The sequence below is a fragment of the Balaenoptera ricei genome, chromosome 6 (assembly GCF_028023285.1).
Source record: "Balaenoptera ricei isolate mBalRic1 chromosome 6, mBalRic1.hap2, whole genome shotgun sequence".
Lineage (NCBI taxonomy): Eukaryota > Metazoa > Chordata > Mammalia > Artiodactyla > Balaenopteridae > Balaenoptera > Balaenoptera ricei.
The window spans coordinates 12,721,983-12,744,299 of NC_082644.1; the positions used below are offsets into that span (position 1 = coordinate 12,721,983).

The 22,317-nt window shown below is 37.8% G+C and overlaps 1 protein-coding gene across 2 annotated transcripts in view; it reads right to left on the minus strand.

Moving 5' to 3' along the window:
* The window catches only part of PPP2R2A (protein phosphatase 2 regulatory subunit Balpha), an 85,234-nt gene extending 63,121 nt beyond the window's left edge, over window positions 1-22,113 (minus strand). The window contains exons 1-2 of one of the 2 annotated variants that reach the window (XM_059926861.1): window positions 21,795-22,113; window positions 19,866-19,940 (exon numbers count right to left, since the gene is read on the minus strand). In XM_059926861.1, the coding sequence (XP_059782844.1) occupies window positions 19,866-19,940; window positions 21,795-21,801 (82 nt within the window). In that variant the 5' untranslated portion in view covers window positions 21,802-22,113. Of the gene's footprint in view, window positions 1-19,865; window positions 19,941-21,794 lie in introns of those variants that run through there. The other variant, XM_059926862.1, reaches the window with a different exon arrangement.
* Window positions 22,114-22,317: the final 204 nt, after the last annotated feature.

A 22,317-nucleotide genomic window follows, 5' to 3' on the forward strand; every position in this document is an offset into this window, starting at 1 on the left:
CGCAGAGAACCGAAGACCCAACACAGCCATAAATAAAATAAATAAATAAATTTTTAAAAAAAACAAAAAAAAAACAAATGGAAAAACACGGTAATTATTACCCCTAGAAAAAACAATGTTATAGCAGAAAGGATATAATCATAATTCATTACCTGGCAGCGTGAACAGTATTTATATGGACATAATAATGTTTACTTTTGTATTTGTTTCCTATGACCACTGTAACAAATTACCATAAATTTGGTGGCTTAATACAACACAAATTTATTTGCTTACAGTTCTGGAAGCCAGCAGACCAAAATCAGTTTCACTGGACTAAAGGTATTGGCTAGGCTAGCTCCTTCTAGAGACTCTAAGAAAGAATATGGTTTCTTGCCTTTTTTAAGCTTCTGGAGGCCACCTGCATTCCTTGGCTTGTAATCCTTTCCTTGCTTCACTTCAACCTCTTGCTTCTGGTGTCACACCTACTACTTCCTCCTTAGATCTTCTTATCTCCTCCTCTTTTCCTTACAAAGTACCCTTGTGATTACATTTAGGGCCTAGGAGGATAAGCCCAAATAACCTCCCTGTCTCAAAAAAATCCTTAATTTAATCACATCTCAAATCCCTTTGTCATATAATATTCACTCATTCCCAGGGTTACAAATTGGGTATCCTCTTTTGGGAGGGGGAGGGAGGCGTTATTCAGCCTGTCTAAACTCACTCTAACATTGGTTTAAACAATAATAATGGCACAACAATCCTGAGGAAACAGAGCAGGAGCAGTAAGAGGGACAGAACGGAGCTCAACTCGTAGCTACTATTTACACCTGAGGATGTCTAAACTTGATAAAGAGCTCTATGAGCATACTCCTTAGAAACAGGAAAACAAATACCAGAAGAAACTGCTAGAAGAGTTTGAAGAAGGGGAGTCAAGGTCAGGATAGGTGAGGAGGGACAGAAAACTATTAATCTTCCTCAAAAGCATTTTGAAACTAATGACTTGTTAAATTATGTACATGAGCTATATGGATAAAATGAAAATCAGCCTAAAACAAAACTAAGATTAGGTGACCGGGGAGGGAGAAATCCTTATTGGAGACTGAAAAGGTCACTCAAGGCTAATGAAGCAAACAGAAGAATCACAAACATAAAAATTAAAAGGTTAGTCATTTATACTTATTGAAACCTGTGTTAGAGATTATGAAACAACCAATTAAGGAGCTAAGATTTCACTTCTTAAACTCATCCTTTTCACAGCACTGGGGGACAATCTACTTATAAAAGCAAATTAGCAAAAGCAAGCCTATAAGTATAGTAAGATCTTGGCCTGCGCTAAACTGAACTTGCAAACATGGATTTAACCTAACAATTAGGGATGGCTAAAGTGTAGTACTATGATGCAAGCTGTTCTTTTAACAGCTAGTACAGAGCTTCCCAGGAGGTGTTTATTCATTTATTGAACAAATGTTAACTGATGTGAGAAGAGCACAATGGATCTATTCAGTCTGTCAGAAATGCTGAGTAAAAGAATTAAGAGACTACCCTACCTGTTCCCCTTCCCCTAAAGAAGGCTATCAACTGCCTTGTCGCTCAAAGTGTGGACCGCAGACCACCAGAGCAGCAGCAGCAACATGGCGGTCACTGGAGCTGGTTAGAAGTGCAAAATCATAGGCTCCACCCGAGACCTACATGCAGAATCATAATTTCCATTTTAACAAGATTCCCAGGAAATTCGTAAGCACATAAAGCTTGAGAAGTACCTGTACTGGGCTAACACCATCCCTCTGACAACAAAACAGCACACCTCTGAATAAGGAATGGAGGAGAGAAATAGGGTGCTCACTGGTACAATAAAACTTGCTTTCTCTTCAGACGCCTGTAGAATTTTTTACGAGCTAGCCATATATTCGTCAGCCTACTCAAGGTTTGGTAAAGCATTCAGATCATCATACAAACAGCTGAGGAGTGGAGGAAAGAAGAGTGGGAAAATACTTATAATATAAAAGAATAATGTACTTATAATGTTGCCTTAGATTGGGGCGGGGGGTACACGATAGGGCTTTTTTAGAGCCTCAGCAATTAGGGGTCAATACCTGTAATGGGATTTTCCTGATATCACATCTTCAGGTATCCCAAGCTCCACTCTTACCTGCTCAGGGAAAATGAAACTAATGGTGAAGGATGCTTTGGGCTCTACTGCCTGTTCCAAGTTCCCCCTCACTCCCGAATTATATTATTCTTGAGAGAAGATGCAGAGTATACAATCACAGGGAAGAACACAACACTGGAGGAACTTGAGAAAAATGGGAAGATGAGGCAAAAAATTAAAAAAAAAAAAAAAAAGCTTGAAATTTTGTTGACCCACATATTTTTTTAAACATCTTTATTGGAGTATAATTGCTTTACATTGTTAGTTTCTGCTGTATAACAAAGTGAATCAGCTATACGTATACATATATCCCTGTATCCCCTCCCTCTTGCATCTCCCTCCCACCCTCCCTATCCCACCCCTCTAGGTGGTCACAAAGCTGATCTCCCTGTGCTATGCAGCTGCTTCCCACTAGCTATCTATTTTACATTTGGTAGAGTATATATGTCCATGCCACTCTCTCACTTCGTCCCAGCTTACCCTTCCCCCTCCCCGTGTCCTCAAGTCCATTCTCTATGTCTGCGTCTTTATTCCTGCCCTGCCCCTAGGTTCTTCAGAACAATTTTTTTTTTTTTTAGATTCCATATATATGTCTTAGCATATGGTATTTGTTTTTCTCTTTCTGACTTACTTCACTCTGTATGACAGACTCTAGGTCCATCCACCTCACTACAACTAACTCAATTTCACTTCTTTTTATGGCTGAGTAATATTCCATTGTATATATGGGCCACATCTTTATCCATTCATCTGTCGATGGACACTTAGGTTGCTTCTGTGTCCTCGCTATTGGAAATAGTGCTGCAATGAACATTGTGGTACATGACTCTTTTTGAATTATGGTTTTCTCAGGGTATATGCCCAGTAGTGGGATTGCTGGGTCATATGGTAGTTCTATTTTTAGTTTTTTGAGGAACCTCCATACTGTTCTCCATAGTGGCTGTATCAATTTACATTCCCACCAACAGTGGAAGAGGGTTCCCTTTTCTCCACACCCTCTCCGGCATTTATTGTTTGTAGATTTTTTGATGATGGCCATTCTGACCGGTGTGAGGTGATACCTCATTGTAGTTTTGATTTGCATTTCTCTAATGATTAGTGATGTTGAGCATCCTTTCATGTGTTTGTTGGCCATCTGTATATCTTCTTTGGAGAAATGTCTATTTAGGTCTTCTGCCCATTTTTGGATTGGGTTGTTTGTTTTTTTGATATTGAGTTGCCATGAGCTGCTTGTATATTTTGGAGATTAATCCTTTGTCAGTTGCTTCGTTTGCAAATATTTTCTCCCATTCTGAGGGATGTCTTTTTGTCTTGTTTATGGTTTCCTTTGCTGTGCAAAAGCTTTTAAGTTTCATTAGGTCCCATTTGTTTATTTTTGTTTTTATTTCCACTTCTCTAGGAGGTGGGTCAAAAAGGATCTTGCTGTGATGTATGTCATAGACTGTTCTGCCTATGTTTTCCTCTAAGAGTTTTATAGTGTCTGATCTTACATTTAGGTCTTTAATCCATTTTGAGTTTATTTTGCCACACATTAATTTTAAATTAGTCAAGTGAATAGGCAAAGTGCCAGAACCCAGCCTGACCCCAATCCTGATGAAATTAATCTTCCCACTTCTGTCTTTGGATTTCCCAAATTCCTAACCCAACCAAACTACAGTTGTATTCATTAATGCAACATACACTTATTCAAAGTGCCTGTAACCTGCCCCAAATCTCAAAACCAACTAGATTTTTTTAAATTTACGGGCTCATATAGGCTTTTATTCTTCTGTTAATTGTTAATCTGCTAGCATTACGTAACTAAATGACTGCACCTACTAAATTTTCTGAGCACTTATTATGTGTCAAAACTAAGCACGCACATACATTTAATCCTCTGAATAACAAGGCAAGTCTATTAATTACCCCCATTTACAGATAAGAAAACACATAGTAGTTCTCAAATGTTTGTTTCCTTACCCTTTGGCCTTCCTTTGCCTGTCAAAAACACACAAAAATCACTTCTTTTAGAAAGTTTTCCCCATCTACTCTAGACCCAAACTATTTCTTCTTTGTGCTTCCATACAACCTCCCTCAGGTGTAATATGATGGGGGGCGGGGGGGTGGGGGGAGGTGGTGCTAATACATATGAATAAGAAAGACAAGCACCCCCAAAGAACAACAGACAAAGGACAGGGACAGAATCTACACACTTAAACACGCACAAACAAATAAGTGGAAAAGATATTTCTGAATGGTAGTATTGTGCCACACATTGTCATCAGGTCAGGAAATGGGCACTCCCATTCACTGGTGGAGGAAGGGAAACCCAACACCACCTTTCTACGGCAATTTGGTAATACATACCATTAGCCTTAAAAAAAAGATCACACCTTTTGACTATTATGTTCTACATCTAGAAATATACCCTAAAGTAATGATAAAATTCTCACAAGGATGTTCATCATAATTTATAATAGCAAAAGTCATAAACAAATGAAATGTCCAAATTCAATATACCAGACATCCAATTAAATAACATACAGCCATTTATCTTCTTAAATGTTAACTGGGAAGAAGGCATAATACAAAACTATACGTGTAATGCCAGCTTTGAAAATATACATTCACAGCAGAAAAAGGACTGTACACTGGAAAGATCTATGCCAAAATGTTAATAGACGTTATTTAAAACTGGTGAGATTATATGTGGTTTTATTTTTTTCACTTACTTATGATGGTTTTGAAGTCAGAAGAAACCAAGGTTCATCCCCTGGCTCCCCCACTTACCAACTGTGTGACCTTGGTCAAGTTACTTTATCTAATCCTTGATTTTCTCATCTACAAAATGAAAGTGATAAGACCTATCCTCAGAGATTAAATGAGATAATGCATACAAAGTGCTTACACTAATAGGCAATCAGCTAAGTTTTGTGAGCTCTTATTTTTTAAAATATATCAACATTTTATGTTTATATTCAGAAAGTTATTTTTCCTTAAAAAATAAAAATTTATAACATTAGCAAATTACCACATAGCAAGAATTTGATAAAGCTGTATTCTCATCAACTGAGCAGTATACAAATCAGGACATTTTAGCATTTTAAACAATGTTAACCAAATTCCCAAGAAATTCATCTGAGAATTAGAGATGGTGGATATGTGAACAAAAGGACCTATGTATTTACTGAACAGTCAGAAAGACACAGTAGAAAAAAAAATTAGGTCCTTGGGATCTAGCCTACTCTATAATAACTACTATAATCTTAATTAAATAATCACCAAAAAGACCAGGTCACTTCAGACTTTACCAGGAACAGTAGGATTCAATTCCAGAAAGCTCAAGATCTACTTTAATAAGGGGTAAGGCACAGACTCCAGGTATCAATGAACACAAACTGTTATTTTTAAAGACTTTGATATCTTAGACATTAATAATTATAAATTTTACTTAGCTTTATTGCACACTAATTGCACACCTAGATGCACATCCCAAACATATACAACCTTCTCAGCAACTCTTCAGGCTGAAGATATAGAAATCACAGACCAGTTAAAAGAAATTGGTAGCTAAGGGGGCCTACAGACCTTTCCTATCATGGATTTCTGGAATATATTTTCCTACTTTTAAATCTAAAATGATGAACAGGCTCCATTAAGTTAAAAATATGCAAATATGAAATACTTCTGGAATAACATATAGGAAATTTGTGACAGTATCTCCGGGGACACAGAACCTGGGAGAATGGGGTAAAAGGGAGACATGCTTTCTATGTATACCTCTTGTACTGTTTGGCTTTACATTGTAGATGTCTGTGTGTGTGTGTTTATATTAAATTCTGGTTAGTAAAATACAAAAATAATTGCCTTACGTTTGGTTTGTAAAAAAGATATGCAAACTAGATTTGCTTACTACAGTGGAGAAAGTCAGATGTAGATGTGGTCTGTATATGAGAAGTACTACAAAATGAAAAGTTTTTTTTTTGGAAATGGGAGTTTTTAATTGGCTCTAGAAATTTTTTTAAGAAACAGAATCCTACCTTGTCTCTCCTGTTTATTTTTTAGTTTATTTACTATTATTATTTTTTCAAATTCAGTGTACAAGTCAGCAGTTTTTACTGTATTCACAGAATTTTGTGACCATCACCCCTATCTAGTTCCAGAACATTCTCATCAACCCCTAGAGAAACGCTGTACCTGTTGGCAGCCACTCCCCTTACTCCCACCCTTCACGAGTCCTAGCAACCACTAATTTACTTTCTGTCTCAATATATTTGCCTATTCTGGACATTTCATATATATGGAATCATGTAGTATGTGGATTCTGTGACTGGTGTCTTCACTTAGCATGTTTTCAAAGTTCACCCACGTTGCAGCATGTATCAGTACTTCATTACTTTCTGTGGCTGTGGAATATTCTACCGTATGGCTACATCACCTTTTCTTTATGCATCACCAGTTGACAGACATTTGGTTTGTTTCTACTTTTGGGCTATTACGAATAATGTTGCTATAAACATTCATGTTCAAGTTTTTGTGGACACAGGTTTTCAATTCTCTTAGATATATACCTAGGAGTAGAACTGCTGGGTTACAGAGCAAATCGGTGTTTAACTTTTTAAGGAACTGCCAAATTTCAAATGAAGGTTTTGAAACACAGGATACAAAGGAAAGGGACAAAAGGGCTTGTAAGCTACCACAAACATTTGCCTGGAGAAATCTCCAGTTATATTCATTAGTAAATTCAACTCATGACCATCTGAAACCACTGAAAGACATATTTATGTCTTAAAAAGACTTGAGACATGCTTAACATGTGTTAATAACAGAATGCTCCCAGAGTAGAACTGAGCATTCCCGACTTAAAGGACTATAATTCTAACAGCAAAGGAACTTCCAAATAACTTCAATTAGCTCTCACTTTATTTCCATGAGGCCTCAGGCATCAGTTACATAAATAAAATACAACAAAGTTATAGTGGGGTTTTCTTTCTAGTTGGTATTGGATATTCTTACCATCATAGCTATAAATAACATATACAAACATCTCCATATGCCTTCAACCTACACCCATGACAACTGTCATCTACTTTCACAGAATAAAGGCCCTCCAACTGATAACAGCTTATTTGCAGTTAACTCTTTCAAAAATGTGGAAAATGCTCATGTTATGAGACCTCAGAATTAACACTACTACTTAATGTTATATACTACTAGTTTCTCTAAAGCATAAATATAGACATCTCATAAAAAAAAAAGACTTGAAATATATGTGATTCTTTGAACAACCAAGTATGTGTACTACAACACCATCTCAATATCAAGCAAAGTCAAGTCAACTTGGAAAAGGGGAAATGATTTACTACTCATATCCCAGCATTACCTATAAAAGTTTTACATACGATTAGTCAAGGATCTCCCGGTGACATGAACTGGTTAATACCAAAGGCTACAACGTGTTATGGAGAATGCTTATTGTAATAAAACTGACCTTCCTTATTAATATACCTAAAGTGATGGACTCATGTCTTCTATTTCTCTCACATTCTCCAAATACTGGGCACTCAACAAGTACTTGTTGACTTGTAGATGAATACCTAAGGTCTCACCTTAGCACCATTCCCTATGAGAACCCGAGATTTAGATTTAATCAAATAGTATTTTTTTAAAGCTGAACCACATAGAAGCAACGTGGGAGCCTAAAAAGTAGACAGAACAGTTTTACTAACTCATAATCTTAGATTAACATTGCTCAACTTCTTGGAGCTTCAGTGCCCTTGTGTACAAAATGACAATAATGTCTACCTCAAAGGCTATTGTTAAGAAACGCAACCTTGGTCATTCCTTATCTACAATTTCATTATAAAGAAATGCAATGCAGTTATCAAATTTTCCTATTATGGTGAAGACTTTGCCTAATTAAAGTACACACAAAACAATGTACTGTCTTTACTGTTAGTTCTACAGTAATGAAATGTGACTTACAAAATCTATGGGATTTTCTATTTTTAACCAGAAACTGCAAATGAGGTGAAACTTTGGTCAAAAATTTAGATTTTGCCTAATCTTATCCTGAAATAGCCTACAAAATAAAGTAACCCAGTTCTTGTCCTCAAACTGTTAATCTGGGCTAACAGATCTGTATCACAGCAGTACCGATCTGTATTCTTTAAGATCCTCTAATCTGATACTTTCCTGTTCTGCTTAGGGCTCTCCTGTCCACCTCCAATCACTTACAGAAAGTACTTATAGGATGCTCCTCCCCACAGAACCCCAGCTATATATAAAAAGGCTGGAAGTACACAAGAGCTAAGAGGTGGAAACAAACTAAGTGTCTGTCAAAAGATGAATGGAAAAACAAAATGTGGTATATACATAAAATGAAATCAACCTTAAAAAGGAAGGAAATCCTGTCACATGCTACAACATGGATGAACCCTGAGGATATGAAATAAGCCAGTCACAAAAAGACAAATACTGTATGATTCCACGTGTATGAGGTATTTGAAGTAGTCAAATTCACAGAAACAGAAAGCACAGTGGTGGATATCAGGGCAGAGGAGAGAATGGGGAGTTGTTGTTTAATGGGTCCAGTATCAGTTTTGCAAGATGAAGTTCTTCTGGAGACCTGTTTCACAATAATGTGAATACAGTTAGCACTACTGAACTGTACACTTAAAAATGGTCAAGATGGTAAACTTTATGTTTTTGTGTTTTTTTACAATGAAAAATACATAAAAACATTAGGGAGCTAAAAAGTACTTCACTTAAAGATGTGGTTCTGCTGCTAGAAAAAAATAAGAAGACTAGGAGCAATCCTTTCCCCACTACCAATTCTTATAACCATTTTTAATGTTGCATCCCTACATAAGGAATCTGACAAGAGTTACTGATGGCCTACAACAGCTTGTTTTCTTGAAATACAGCCTTCCCAATCTATTAGCCAACAGAAAATATTAAAAATTCCTCTTATGCTATCTTAAAAACATATCTACTCCAGGCCCAGAAGACTCTCACCTTGTGGTAAACTGGGAAAGAAAAAAAAAAAAAAAAGACATGGGGAAACACCAAAAAGGTTGTTTCCACTTTCATAGGCAGCAAACCTGAAACTACAATGGCAACTTCTAAAAAGTAACATTGTTCCAGATTTTCAAATAATTTAAAAAATGTTCCCACCAATCCCTTTTACCTACTTCGGTTTCTCTCTTAATACAGACCACTGAAGAAGAATTTAGATTCCTTCTGAATGAAGTATAAACAAGCACTTAGATAAAAATCCAATATACTCCTGTAATATTTTTACCCATGGTTAAAGAGACAGCAGTTTTTTAATTTAAAAAAAAAAAAAAATCAAGATGGGAATACACTAAAGCTGTCAGGTCCAGTATCTTAGAAGATTCATCCCTCTAATATTATATCAGTAACAGTAAGTACTAAGAAGATTCCTAAGAAAGAATACCCTTTTAATAGCCTAAAAACTATCGTTACCATATAAAATATCCTTGACTCCTCCAACTTAAGCATATAGGCATATAATCATAGACAAATTTTTAGATTAAAGCAGAGGTTCTTAAACAGGGTCACTGTCCATGAACCCCCTTGAACTGGATAAAAGAGATCATTCAAGGACTTCAGAAAAGAAAATTCCACTTGATATCTGAACATTCAGAGAGAAAGTCAACCTATAGAAACTAAAATTACAAGAGCCTGACCCTTGGTATAGTGGCACACAGAAGCATTCAATAATGAATTGCCAGGAATTCCACATATGCCACAGGCAAAGATCTAGATGACATTTTAATCAGCTACAGCTAACATTAACTAAAAATGTCCATATTAATAAAAAATTAGCTGTTTTTAAAATAAACTCAATGTTTATTTTAATGTTTAAATGTTTAAACATGCATGGAAAATTGGTAAAGCTAGTTTTAAAAGTCCTACATACTTTGACAATTTTTTTAAAAGGGTAGAAAAGTAGCCACAAAAAAAAAAACTGAAAATACTAAGCAATAAATAGTTGATACTGCATTCTTCGAATGGGAAACTCAGCAACTATTTAAATATAGAATTATGCTGCATTTTAAAGTAGAATTTAAAGAAAAACACTGTTCCTTCTCCTTTCCTCCCTTTAGTGGTTAAGAGTTGAAAATAGTTACCATGCCAATTCTGTGCCTTTCTTACAAGAAAAAAATAACACATCAAACCACTACATGTCGGGTTCAAAATAAAACCCAATGTCAAGGGCACCAACTCATTTCTAATGACAACGCAGCCAACCCAGAAATGGCACTAGACTAGGCTTTAAGGAATTTAGTAATCCTACATTAAGTATTAATGATAGCTGGACCTCAGCAGAGATAGTGAGAAAAACCCTAAAAAACCGAAGGCAGATTCAGTTTGGTACCTAAAGAACAGCAAGGGAGTAAGTAGGCTGAAACAATCTGAAGTCATAGGAAAGCTTTAAATACACATGCACAAAAGCAGCACTTTATGATTCTTTCTGATCACTTATAGTTCATGAGATTCTTTGAAAGCAATAGAACAATGAAATTAACAGACTAAGCCCACAGTTGTGAGGTATTTCTGGATGGCAGGATTTCCTTATACTATTAAAATCTGAAGACCCCAAAGATATTTTAAATTTTCAAATACTTACTTATTTAAAAATGTAATAAGCGGGGACTTCCCTGGTGGCACAGTGGTTGAGAAGCCGCCTGCCAATGCAGGGGACAAGGGTTCGTTCCCTGGTTCGGGAGGATCCCACATGCCCCAGAGCAACTAAGTCCGTGCGCCACAACTACTGAAGCCTGGGCGCCCTAGAGCCCGCGTGCCGCCAACTACTGAAGCCTGCATGCCTAGAGCCCGTGCTCCGCAACAAGAGAAGCCACTGCAGTGAGAAGCCCATGCACCACAACGAAGAGTAGCCCCCGCTCGCCACAACTACAGAAAAGCCCACGTGCAGCAACGAAGACCCAATGCAGCCAAAAAACAAGAATGTAATAAGCAGCCCTACACATTAACAAAAAAGTTATAAAAAGAAAAAAAAGAGACTATTGCCCCCCCCAAAAAAATTAGTGAGAAGAATGGCATTGTTTTACATTGCTGCAAATCTTTTTAATGTCTGACTTAACAGAAAATGCTGAGATCCTCTTCATCGCTTCTGCATTCAACATACTACACTATGCTGTGTAGGTTAAATATATGAAGAAATCCAGTCTTACTCAGGTATGTAGTTGGGAAGGGAGGAATAGTTTCCTTTTTTTTTTTTTAAATAGATGTTGCCTTTTATTTTTTTTAAGCTTTATTTATTACTTATTTAATTTTATTTATTTTTGGCTGTGTTGGGGCTTAGTTGCAGCATGAGGGATCTTCCGTTGCAGCACACGGCCTTCTCTCTAGTTGTGGCGTGCGGGTTTTCTCTTCTCTAGTTGTGGCGCACAGGCACCAGGGTGCGTGGGCTCTGTAGTTTGCAGAACACAGGCTCTAGTTGAGGCATGCTAGCTCAGTAGTTCCGGCGCAAGGGTTTAGTTGCCCTGAGGCATGTGGGATCTTAGTTCCCTGACCAGGGATCAACCTGTGTCCCCTGCATTGTAAGGCAGATTCTTTACCACTGGACCACCAGGGAAGTCCTGGGAGGAATAGTTTAATAGGCTTTTCAGGTAGTTACGGATATCTCTTTGATACTACAGCAAAACTCAACACGTGATAGTTTCTTAAAGGTTTGTGGAGTCTGAAACCATATCAGTTGTCTGTTATATTAGAATCCAATGCTCTATCTTGCACTTTTACTTATGCATAACTTTTTAACATCACAAGCATTGGCCATTCAGTTATGCAGATTTTCCAAATGTTGATACATTTCATTACACAGTATTAAAAATCACAATCATTAATATTACTACTGATCTCATCTAAAATATCTGTAAGTATTCAGAAGTTATCAAGCTCAGGAGGTACATGTTTTCCAAAACTTTGAGTTTTGCTTGAAAGCTCAGATTTTATCATGGGCAACAAACACTGTCCACTGAGGTAACAGATTCACCGTTCACTTGAGAAAATGTCTGCCAAATATACAAGTCTGAGTAGTTTGTCAGAAACTCTTTCTAGTAAAAATAATGTTCCATGAAAAGAGCAACTACTTCAGCTTGAAACAAGTAATTGCACCCATGTTTTTCCTTCAACCACTGTACTCTGTCTAGTCTATAACATAAGTGCTTTAAGTGTACTTTCCATTCTGTCACACAGAATGTTCAACACACATGTACTCAAGAGTCAAGACTTTCAATAGCAGAGACTTGACGAAATTAATTTTTACTGTTTCATCAAAGACACTACATAAAACTGGCATTTTAAAACTGCTGGTACATGGCAATGAACATTACCATGACTATTGGTACCATTTGGTGCCAAGGCCTTGATACACGCTAAGATGCCAGCAGATTTACCAACCCTTGCTTTTGTACCATTGGTGCAAATGTCAACACAGTGAAAAAGGCAAATATTATCTTAGTATTATTATGAAAACTGTTTCAACTTCAGAGACCTTCTGATACAGTTGAGGGGTTGCCAGACCACATGACAAAATGGAATAAATGATCGCTGTTTTGACAGTGGTTACAGACCCCCTGTGACCAGAAAAATGCACCTATGTACAAGCACACACATTACAACTTTACATACAACTTCAGAAGGTTCAAAAATCCCTTATCGAATGTCCTAGCTTAAGAATTCCGTTAGCAGAAGATTCAGTAAATCTCCAAGTTGGATTTAATTACTTCAAAACAATAATCTACTCGGCATTACAAATAAACTCTAAACAAGTCACATTCCAACAACCTCAAACACCTTCACCTAAACTAAAAGAAGTAGCTCAAGTTTTTAAATAAATAAAATTACATTAGGGAAATGTAAAGGTTTGAGTTAAGAATCCCAGCTCTACCACCTGCTCAAGGATACAGTTAGTAAACTAGCCTTCCTAGCCGAGTTTCCTGTCTCTATGGAAAAACAACAGCATCTATTTATTTCAAAGATTAATAAATTAATATCGATAAAGCACCTAAAACAGTACCTGGCACATAATTGAGAAATCTAATTTATATATTACCAGACTTTACTTCTCTTTCCTTCTACTAAGGAAGCAACTTGCAGACCTTTGATTACTCAATTTTAATTTCCACTATCACCTACGGGAAAAGAGATTGTAATTGAGAATATTAGCTAAAACATCTATCTCCAACCCTTTAATTTTCCTATTTAACAGCATAAGAAGCTTAAAATAAAGTTTACCTTTCTTCCTGCAACTCAACTAGGCAAATATAGATGTATAAATATGTAATATATGGTAATCTTTTTACTGATTTAATAAAATTAATTCTTTGCTTCAGTCTCTCATCATTCTGCTTATTCCACAATTTTCAAAAATTTTAAAATATAGTTCACTAAAAGAGAGTACTAAAAACTACCTAAGTGTAATTTTTGGTTTATTTTAGTAACCTGAGACAAAATGCCATTATCTCTTGTAATTTTTTTTTTTTTTTTTTTACCAATAAAGGGGTAAGAAAAAAATTTTAGCATCTTAAAAGAAAACAAGGATACTGCCTAATACTAGATAAATATGATCATTCATGTTATTTAATGGGTGAAGTTACACTACTTTAAGTGATGGTACTGCATTAGTACCAGACTTCTGTCAGCAGTCATGCTAGTGCTGAGAGAAAGAAGTGTGACATGTGAAACAAGGTAAGAATGTTAACTAAGACCTTTGCTATGAGTCATTACGTTTTGGAATACAGCTGATGTGCCAATATTCTGAAATTTGCAAAAAATGGGGTTCTACTATTTTCTTCTACTAATTGACCCTAGTGCCTAAATCTAACATGCATACTACTCTAAGAAACACAGAACACAAATGATCTTAAAATCTATTTATATTGTAGCATAAAACATACTGAATGGATTTAAAACCCTCAAATTTTGTGTGATACCCCAAGATTATTTGCCTCTCAAATTTTATTTATGTCCTTATGTGGGGAGTATTTAGACTCTCCCAATGAAAGTTTTTTTTTCCAAGAAGCAGTCCACAAGTCTAAGTCCAAAAATAAACAGGAAGCAGTGTTGAAAAGATGCAATACATTTGGATCCAAGTTTCACTGACTTCATGTAATAAAATCATACCCTAAAATAATATCCTATGAAAAAAAGTTTAAGAATGTCAAATATGGAGATGAAGAAAATTATACTTACATTTATTAATGAAAATAATAAAAATTTATTATTTAATACTTAATATTAAATAGTGAAAATTTGCATTAAAATAATTAAAATAACCATATTGGTTAATTTTTCCTTATCTTTCACCCAAAATTACACACTTCAGATTATCCACGTGTATTTGAATTTTTAATAATTTTATTTTCACAAGTAAAATTTGAACAAATTAACAAATTATCAGAATTGCTACTGCAAAAAATCATGAGGAAATATTCCTTACTGTTTCACATTAAAATTATGAACTTGGTTTTCTAGTTTGTTGAATCTAGATTTTAAAAACAAAACCAATAATACCTCTATTAGTAAATAACAAAGAACTGGGAAGGAGTCAAGTCATGCAAGTTATAAATGGGACAGCACTGGCCACATGTTGATGTTGGGTGATGGGAATTCATTATACTATTTCATCTTCTTCCTGTAATGTTCAAAATCTCCATAATGAAGTTTTTAAAAAAAATTCCAAAAGAACTAGGCAAATTAAAAAACAGGCAATTATTAGCTTCAGGGAAAATGAAGGGATGCACAAGAAATGAGCAACGCTACAGTGCAGCACCGGCTCAGTAGGGAACATCTGCATCCCCTTAACGATGTAAGCACTGACTTCTAATTTAACCACAACATATGATGTAACGCTGGGGCAAAGGGACAAAAACGTCAACAGCTTAATCTTCATCTACCATGGAAGGAAGTCAATTGAAAATGTCTAAAATTGAAAGAAATAGAAATATCATTTTATTCACAAAAAATGTAATTAAGCCCAAGGAAATACAGCTAGAAGAAGGGTTCAATATAATTGCCTTTAGGAGAAGGGCTACGGAGGATTAGGGAGTGAGTGTGGAAGGGATTGCCATTTTTCATTCTAAACCCTTTAGTACAGTATGGGATTTTTTAAAAACCTTTTTCATTGTGAAGTCTAACAAATATAGAAAATCAAAATCAAAACAACAATCTTCAGGTTAACCAGTTATTACAAACATCTGTACAACCACCATCCAGGTCAATTTGCCATCCCATGAGCCTTCCCAGAACCCCTGGCAATCACAACTGCCTATCACTGCTTAAAGATAACCACTATCCTGGCTTTTACAGTTAATTACTTTGTAGCTATTCTTTATAGAGTTTTACCAGCTTCATATGTGTCTCTAAATCTATGGTTTAATTCTAAATGTTTTTGAACTTTATATCTGTGGAATCAGAGAATATGTATAAAACATACACATACCATTTTCCTCACTTTGGCTGATGAGAAGTTTTTAGTAGCCTTTAAAGACAACTGCCCAGTTTCCTCATTCTCCTACTCTCCCTTACTCATCATAAATATTCAAGTAATAACAATAGCTAAACCCTAATTATGTGCTGGGTTTCTGTTTTAGGAATATTAACTCATTTAATCATCAAAACAACATCCTAAGACAAGTTTTACTGTCATCCTCATTTTACAGAGGTGGAAAACAGGCACAAAGAGGTTGAGTTAACTTGCCCAAGATCACACAGCTAGTAGGTGACTGGGCAGGATTCAAATCATGGCCTTTGTGCTCTGACCTACCTTCTCATGGGAGAATAGCTATCAATAAAGGAAAAACTAAAAGTTCAGGATATGATAAAATGTTATTACTGTTACTATGAAGGTTAAAATAAAAACTACATGAGAATGATTTTAGTGCCTCATCCTTCTCCCAAACAATTAGCTACATCAAAGGTAAACTACTTAAAGTGCCTGAAGAGCCGTGTGTGTAGAATAAGTACCCCAACACAGGCTGTAACTGTCCTGAAGGGCTTACCTGGGCCAAAAAACAATGAGAGTATCTGATCAAATGTCAAAATTCTGTCTTAGTTCTGTAATGTTATTTAAGGAAAAATTCTGAGCCTTGAGTAACTAAGTCCACTGTCTTATTTTTAAATTAAGGCCCCTAGAGAGTCTAACATCTCAAACAATTTAACTTACCAGTGGTAATAATGTGGGGCTGTCTCTTTTCTAAGACATCTTTGAGAGTTAACAAGATTAAGAGTACAAGAACAACCGAAATCACCTAATCCAGTTCTGTTTTCTTAAGGCTAAGTATATTGGAACTCAGAGGAGTACTTACCCAAAGTGACATATACTAGTCTGTCACTAGGATAGAAACCCAAGGTCTCCTCGCTTCTTTCTACTACACGGCTATATACCATCAGTCCACTTACAAAGCTGCCCAGTAAATAAATTCATGATTGCCAAGTGTGTCTCAGTCATGCTACCTTTCACCCATACTTGTCCCCCTTCATAACCTCATTATAGTAAATTTTCTTCCTCCATTCAATAAATACTGGACACCTACTGTGTTCCAGGCTTTCTTCTAAGCATAGCAGTTTATATATAGAATGTCCCACATACAGCTCACAGTACAACAGCAGAGGTTTGGGGTACTAATATTATAAATACAAAGTGCTACAAAGGAAGATTCTTAAAATACTTCCGAAAAAGGGAGATGAGTAAAAGGGTTACAGGCGTGACCTGAAGGATAAATATGATTGTGATAAGAGAACTGTGGCAGGAGTATCAGGCATTCCAAGGTAGGAACAGCAAAAAAAAAACCAAAATAAACCGCACGAAGTCCCCAAAGTAAGAGTGTACAGGACTTGTTTGAAGAACAGTATCCATTTAGCTGGATCGTAAACCACACTAGCAAATAAACTTAGAGAAGTAGGGGCCATACCAGTGAGAAGTCTCACATTCTAGGCTAAAATATCTGAATGTAATTCATAAGCCTGTGGATACAGTGACCACTAAAGATTTCTGAGGAAAATAAAACTGGGACGGCATTTAAGATTAACTTAGAAGCAAAACATGACAAGAAGCAGGGAATCATTTAGGAAGTTAGAGCAATCCTGATGAGAGATACTGAGAACCTTAACCAAGGTAAAAGTGGATATGGAAAGAAGATTAAAGCATTACAGAAGTAAAAAGAGTATGCCATGACAGCTGAATACATGTAGGAGGGGAAAGACAATTTGGAGCCTTTGATGGAAAAGAACTTAGGATGTACTGTTAACAGAAAACAGGCAAGCTAAACTAAAGGTTGAGCCAGATGTAACCCATTTAGAGACTATACTCTAAACCAAGGGGGAAATGTATTAATCTTACTTTATTTCAGAAAAGTAAACCTTCTCTTAGTAAAATAAACATAATAGACTATGATGTGCAGACTACAGTATGCAAAAAACCCAAATTAAAGCTGCATAATTTGAAAATTGGGTGCTTTTTATACTTATTGCATTTGTATAGACATAGGTACTAGAATAAATCATGTTTTTATTAAAATATACATACCAAGCTTCAGCATAAGATACTAGGAATGTACTGTATAATATTTAACAACCACAGATGAAAATTATTTAATGAATCAGTAGCAAAATGCAGTTACTAAGTATTAGCAGAAGAAAACTACCACTGATCCATCATACATGTCACAAACTATCATTTGGTTCAGTTAGTTAAGTTTGGAATCATCAGTTTCTTCTGATTAAATAAAATGCATGTGGTCTTTGCCCGTTTAACAGTGAACTACGCGCAGGGTTTGTATTCTAGACACCTTGGAGCCCTAGTGCTCAGCATTTAGGAGGCCCCTAGAAGATCTTTGATAAAGGGAATAAATGGACATCAACAAAGGAATGTTTTTCAAGTATACAGCACTTTCATAACTTGGCGAGTATTACACAACAGCACAGAACTAATGATCCAATATCTGAGTGCCTACTGTTCAATAGGTAATGGAATTACAAAATGAGTAACACATGACTCCTCCCTTGAACTTAGGATTTATTTCTCTGAACAAGCCAAACACCACAGGCTTCATCAGAAGACCCTGATTTACATTATTTGTATGACCATCAGTGAGTCTCAACTTCTTAAAGCTTCCAGTTTCTCATCTGAAAAACAGATGAGGATTCAATAGAAAGAAATGTGAGAGTGCTCTGTAACAGAAGTACAACGTATGCTAGTTGGCTCCCCACGCAACTTAGCAAACTGATCAGGTACTTAATTAAGAATGACATTGAGGACTTCCCTGGTGGCGCAGTGGTGAAGAATCCGCCTGCCAATGCAGGAGACACGGGTTCGAGCCCTGGTCCTTGAACCTGGTCCGGCAAGACCCCACATGCTGCGGTGCAACTAAGCCCGTGCGCCACAACTACTGAGCCTGCGCTCTAGAGCCCGCGAGCCAAAACTACTGAAGCCCGCGTGCCTAGAGCCTATGCTCTGCAACAAGAGAAGCCACCGCAATGGGAAGCCCGCGCACCGCAACGAAGAGTAGCCCCTACTCGCCACAACTAGAGAAAACCCATGCGCAGCAATGAAGACCCAACGCAGACAAAAATTTAAAAATATAAATAAATTTAAAAATTAAAAAACAAAAACAAAAACGAATAACATTGACACAAGCAAATCCAAGCATTCAACTGGCTCAACACAAGGCCATCATCCTACCGTCACCTGGAAAAACCCTCAAAACAAACAGTACACTGACAGTAGGTCAGAAATAGGATCTTATTATGAGGACAACACAATGTAGAGACAGATAATTTATAAATTTTCACTAGACGAATTTTTGAAAATTTAAAGTACATATTTAATTTATCTGAATATTAGAAAATTCCTACTGTAATTCAAACACAATACTATTAAAATTCAAACTTTAGTATTTCTGAACAATGAAATAATAAAACTCCTTTATAGAAAATAATGTTTCCTCCATCTCAAGACTTCCTTCATCTAAGACCATCTCAAATGAATGCAAAATCCTAAAGTTTCAAAACTTTAGAATTTTGAAATACACTAATAAACAAATCTGGTGGAAAACTAAAGCCCTTCCACTGATCAAATCGAGCTTCAAAACACACAACAATAAGCTCTCCAGAAGACATGCTATATATCTATAACACCGTTATTTTCTTAGCCACCTAAGTTAATCTTTACAAGACAATTAAATGCATCATTTGAGCCAGCATTTCTTCACAGAATATGCCAATCAACACCACACTCTCATAGTAGGCAAGTGCAAAAAAACCTAAAAATCTCCCCTAAAAATGGAAGATGTTATCAAGAATATTTCTGAGCTAAATACTGATGGCACCTATTTCAACTAAATTTTCTAAAAACAGTGTACAACCATGAAAATGCATCACCATTTATTTGTACGTGAAATTTACACAGCAAGGACACCTTTACCGCATGGACCTTAGACTTTTCTTGTGACGGTTTTATATATATCATCATCTAGTGCTCCTTATTTTATTCAGGAAAAAATAACAATAAAACACGGCATCAGTAATAAAAGATTTAAGACTATCTTCCAGAAAGCTGACTTTTAAAACTGTTCTTTCCCTGCTTGGACAACAAACATAGAACGATCTTAAACTAGAACAGACTCAGCTGAAAGGAAACCCTTCAGCAACAGAGATTTTGAAAAGATTCTATATCCAAATTCTGCATTATTAAATGCTTTCTTACCTTCTGCTACATCATCATCTACTGCTCCTTTCACCTGAGAAAAACACCACTGAATATCATTCCCTCCTCCAGCTCCTGGAAAAAGAAAACATACCAATTAAAACTGAGTCCTACTCACGTTTACTCTCATAAACACAGAGATGGCATCCATAGTTGGCATGATACTAACAGCCTGGTACTGCCCACACATACAACCACCACCCCACGGCACTAATTTGGAAAAAGGTTAGTCCCCAATAGTTGGTATCGCATTAAAAGAGAGAGAGAGATTCCAGGTCTGAAATATTTAAAGGCCACGTACTATCGTTACCATTGTACATCAGTTCAAAAGTTCCCTTCCATTTGCCCTTCCCCTCAAACACAGTAAAAGCCTTACTTCAAGCAAGACCTACCAGAAAAAAGTAAATACCGAAAGTTAAAGAGTTTTCCTTTAAGGCTACAAAAGGCTGCAGGAGAGTTAATAAGGTTAAGCTACCATAAAACACGGAACGAAGAGAAAACTTCAGGAACATTACTGCCTGGGTGAGGAGCGATGATTCATATGACCCTATCACCACAGCGCACACACAGCAAACACAACCTCACCACCCATTTCTTTGCAGTTCATTACCAGCAAATCACGGGCTCCAGAGAGGAAAAGAAACTGAATTGAATGTTGGTGAAGAGATTGCCAAAAAGAAGCTTGGTTTGCCTCCCTTCACCTAAGCCCTCAGAATCCAAAGGACCTGGCAAAGCATTAACTTCGCTCATTTGTCATCATCTTGTGCAGAACAATTTTAATTTCACTTAATCATTCAACAAGGCCAAAAAGCAACTTACGCATAGCAAACCCTAAGTCAATCCAATATGTTAACTTTTTTACAGGTTTAATTATCTATCTAAATATTGATAAAAGCACGGAAAACTGGTTTAGTCCCTGAATGTTTCCATTTCACTGCCAAGCAGGGAGGGGGAAATGTCCTGGATCTATGGAGAAAGAAACTGAATCTAGATCTAGGACTGATTCTGCTAGATGAAGGAAGATATTCAGCAACACCAAAATGTACAAAAATAATCCTCGAAGCAATTACCTTTCTCTTCCTTCACCTCCATTCCTTGCTAAATATTCCAACCTGGTTTTCTCTCTGCATCTCCCCCCCTCCGCCCCAAGCTTTTACCTAAATCTCTCTTCTCTTGACTATTTATATCTCTGAGCTCCACAACTATTTTAACTAACTCCATGAAACCCTTTTGGGAAAAGGACATCTGCACAAAAGCTAACATGCAAAACGGAAAGTTTAAATTACATTTTTCACGCAACTCGCTGTATTAGAGGCCTTGCACTCTTTGGACCTAAAGGGTAAAAAAAAAACGAAAGGGAGATGGTTCCAGACAAAAAAAAAAAAAATTCAGGCTTACAGTCTCAAAAATATACGTACCCACAGTGGAAAGAAATACACGTTATGTCCCCATTGTATTTTAACTTATAAAGCACTCTTCCTTCTCAGTGCAAAATATGTTTATTTGTAGGAACACCCAAGAAGGCTTGCAGCAGGGAGAAACACAGGAATTAAAGGCAGGAAGAGCCGCAAAAAAGCCCCCAGAGGGGGGCGGGGGCGGAGGTTCCAGCGGGCTCCCAAGCGCAGGGACGAATCGGCACTCGCCCCTACCCCGCCCCACCCACGCCTTACCCCTCGGCTCGCCGGCACACACCCCACCCCCACCCATGCCCAGGCTCCAGCCCTCCAGTTCAAAGCCATTTCGATACCACAGCGACCACTCGCCTCCCCAGAACCCACCCCACCCCCACCCCAGCCCACTTCACCGATTCCCTGAAATCCCAGGGGTGCCCCGTGGCTCTCCGAGAGGCGCAAGCAGTCGCTAGGGGGTGATGGAGGGAGGAGGAAGGAAGCGGTGCCTTGTCGGTGGAGAGGGTGATTTCTCCTTTACCTGCCATGTTGCGCTGCAAATGGTGACCCTGCTGGGTTCCTCGGGGTCTCCGCTTCCTGAACTCACCCCCCTCACCTGGGGATGGGGGGGTAGAGAGGGCGGATGGAGGCGGATGGCACCTGTGGGGGGAGGGGGCGGGGGTCGGGGGAGAAGGAAGGAGGGGCTGGCCAACCAGCCGGCGGGATGGTGGATTTCACTCTTGGTCTTCCCCACTCTTGCTCTTTCTCCAGCGGCGGCGGCGGCGGCGGCGGCGGCTACGACAGCGACGGCGGCGGCGGCAGCGGCACGGCAGGCGACTCCACTTTCAAAATGGCGCCGGCTGGCCTGGCCAGTGACGTCACCAGGAGGGCGGAGCCGCAGGCCTGGGCCGGAGGGGCGGGGCGGGGCGAGGGCTGGAGCGGGGAGCGGAGGGGGAGGGGCGGGGGAGCGGCCCGGCGGGCTCCTGGCCCCGCCCCTTCCCGCCTCGCCCCGCCTGCTGCGTACCCTCCGGCCTGGCCCGCGCGCTCCCTGTCTCAGGCTGTTC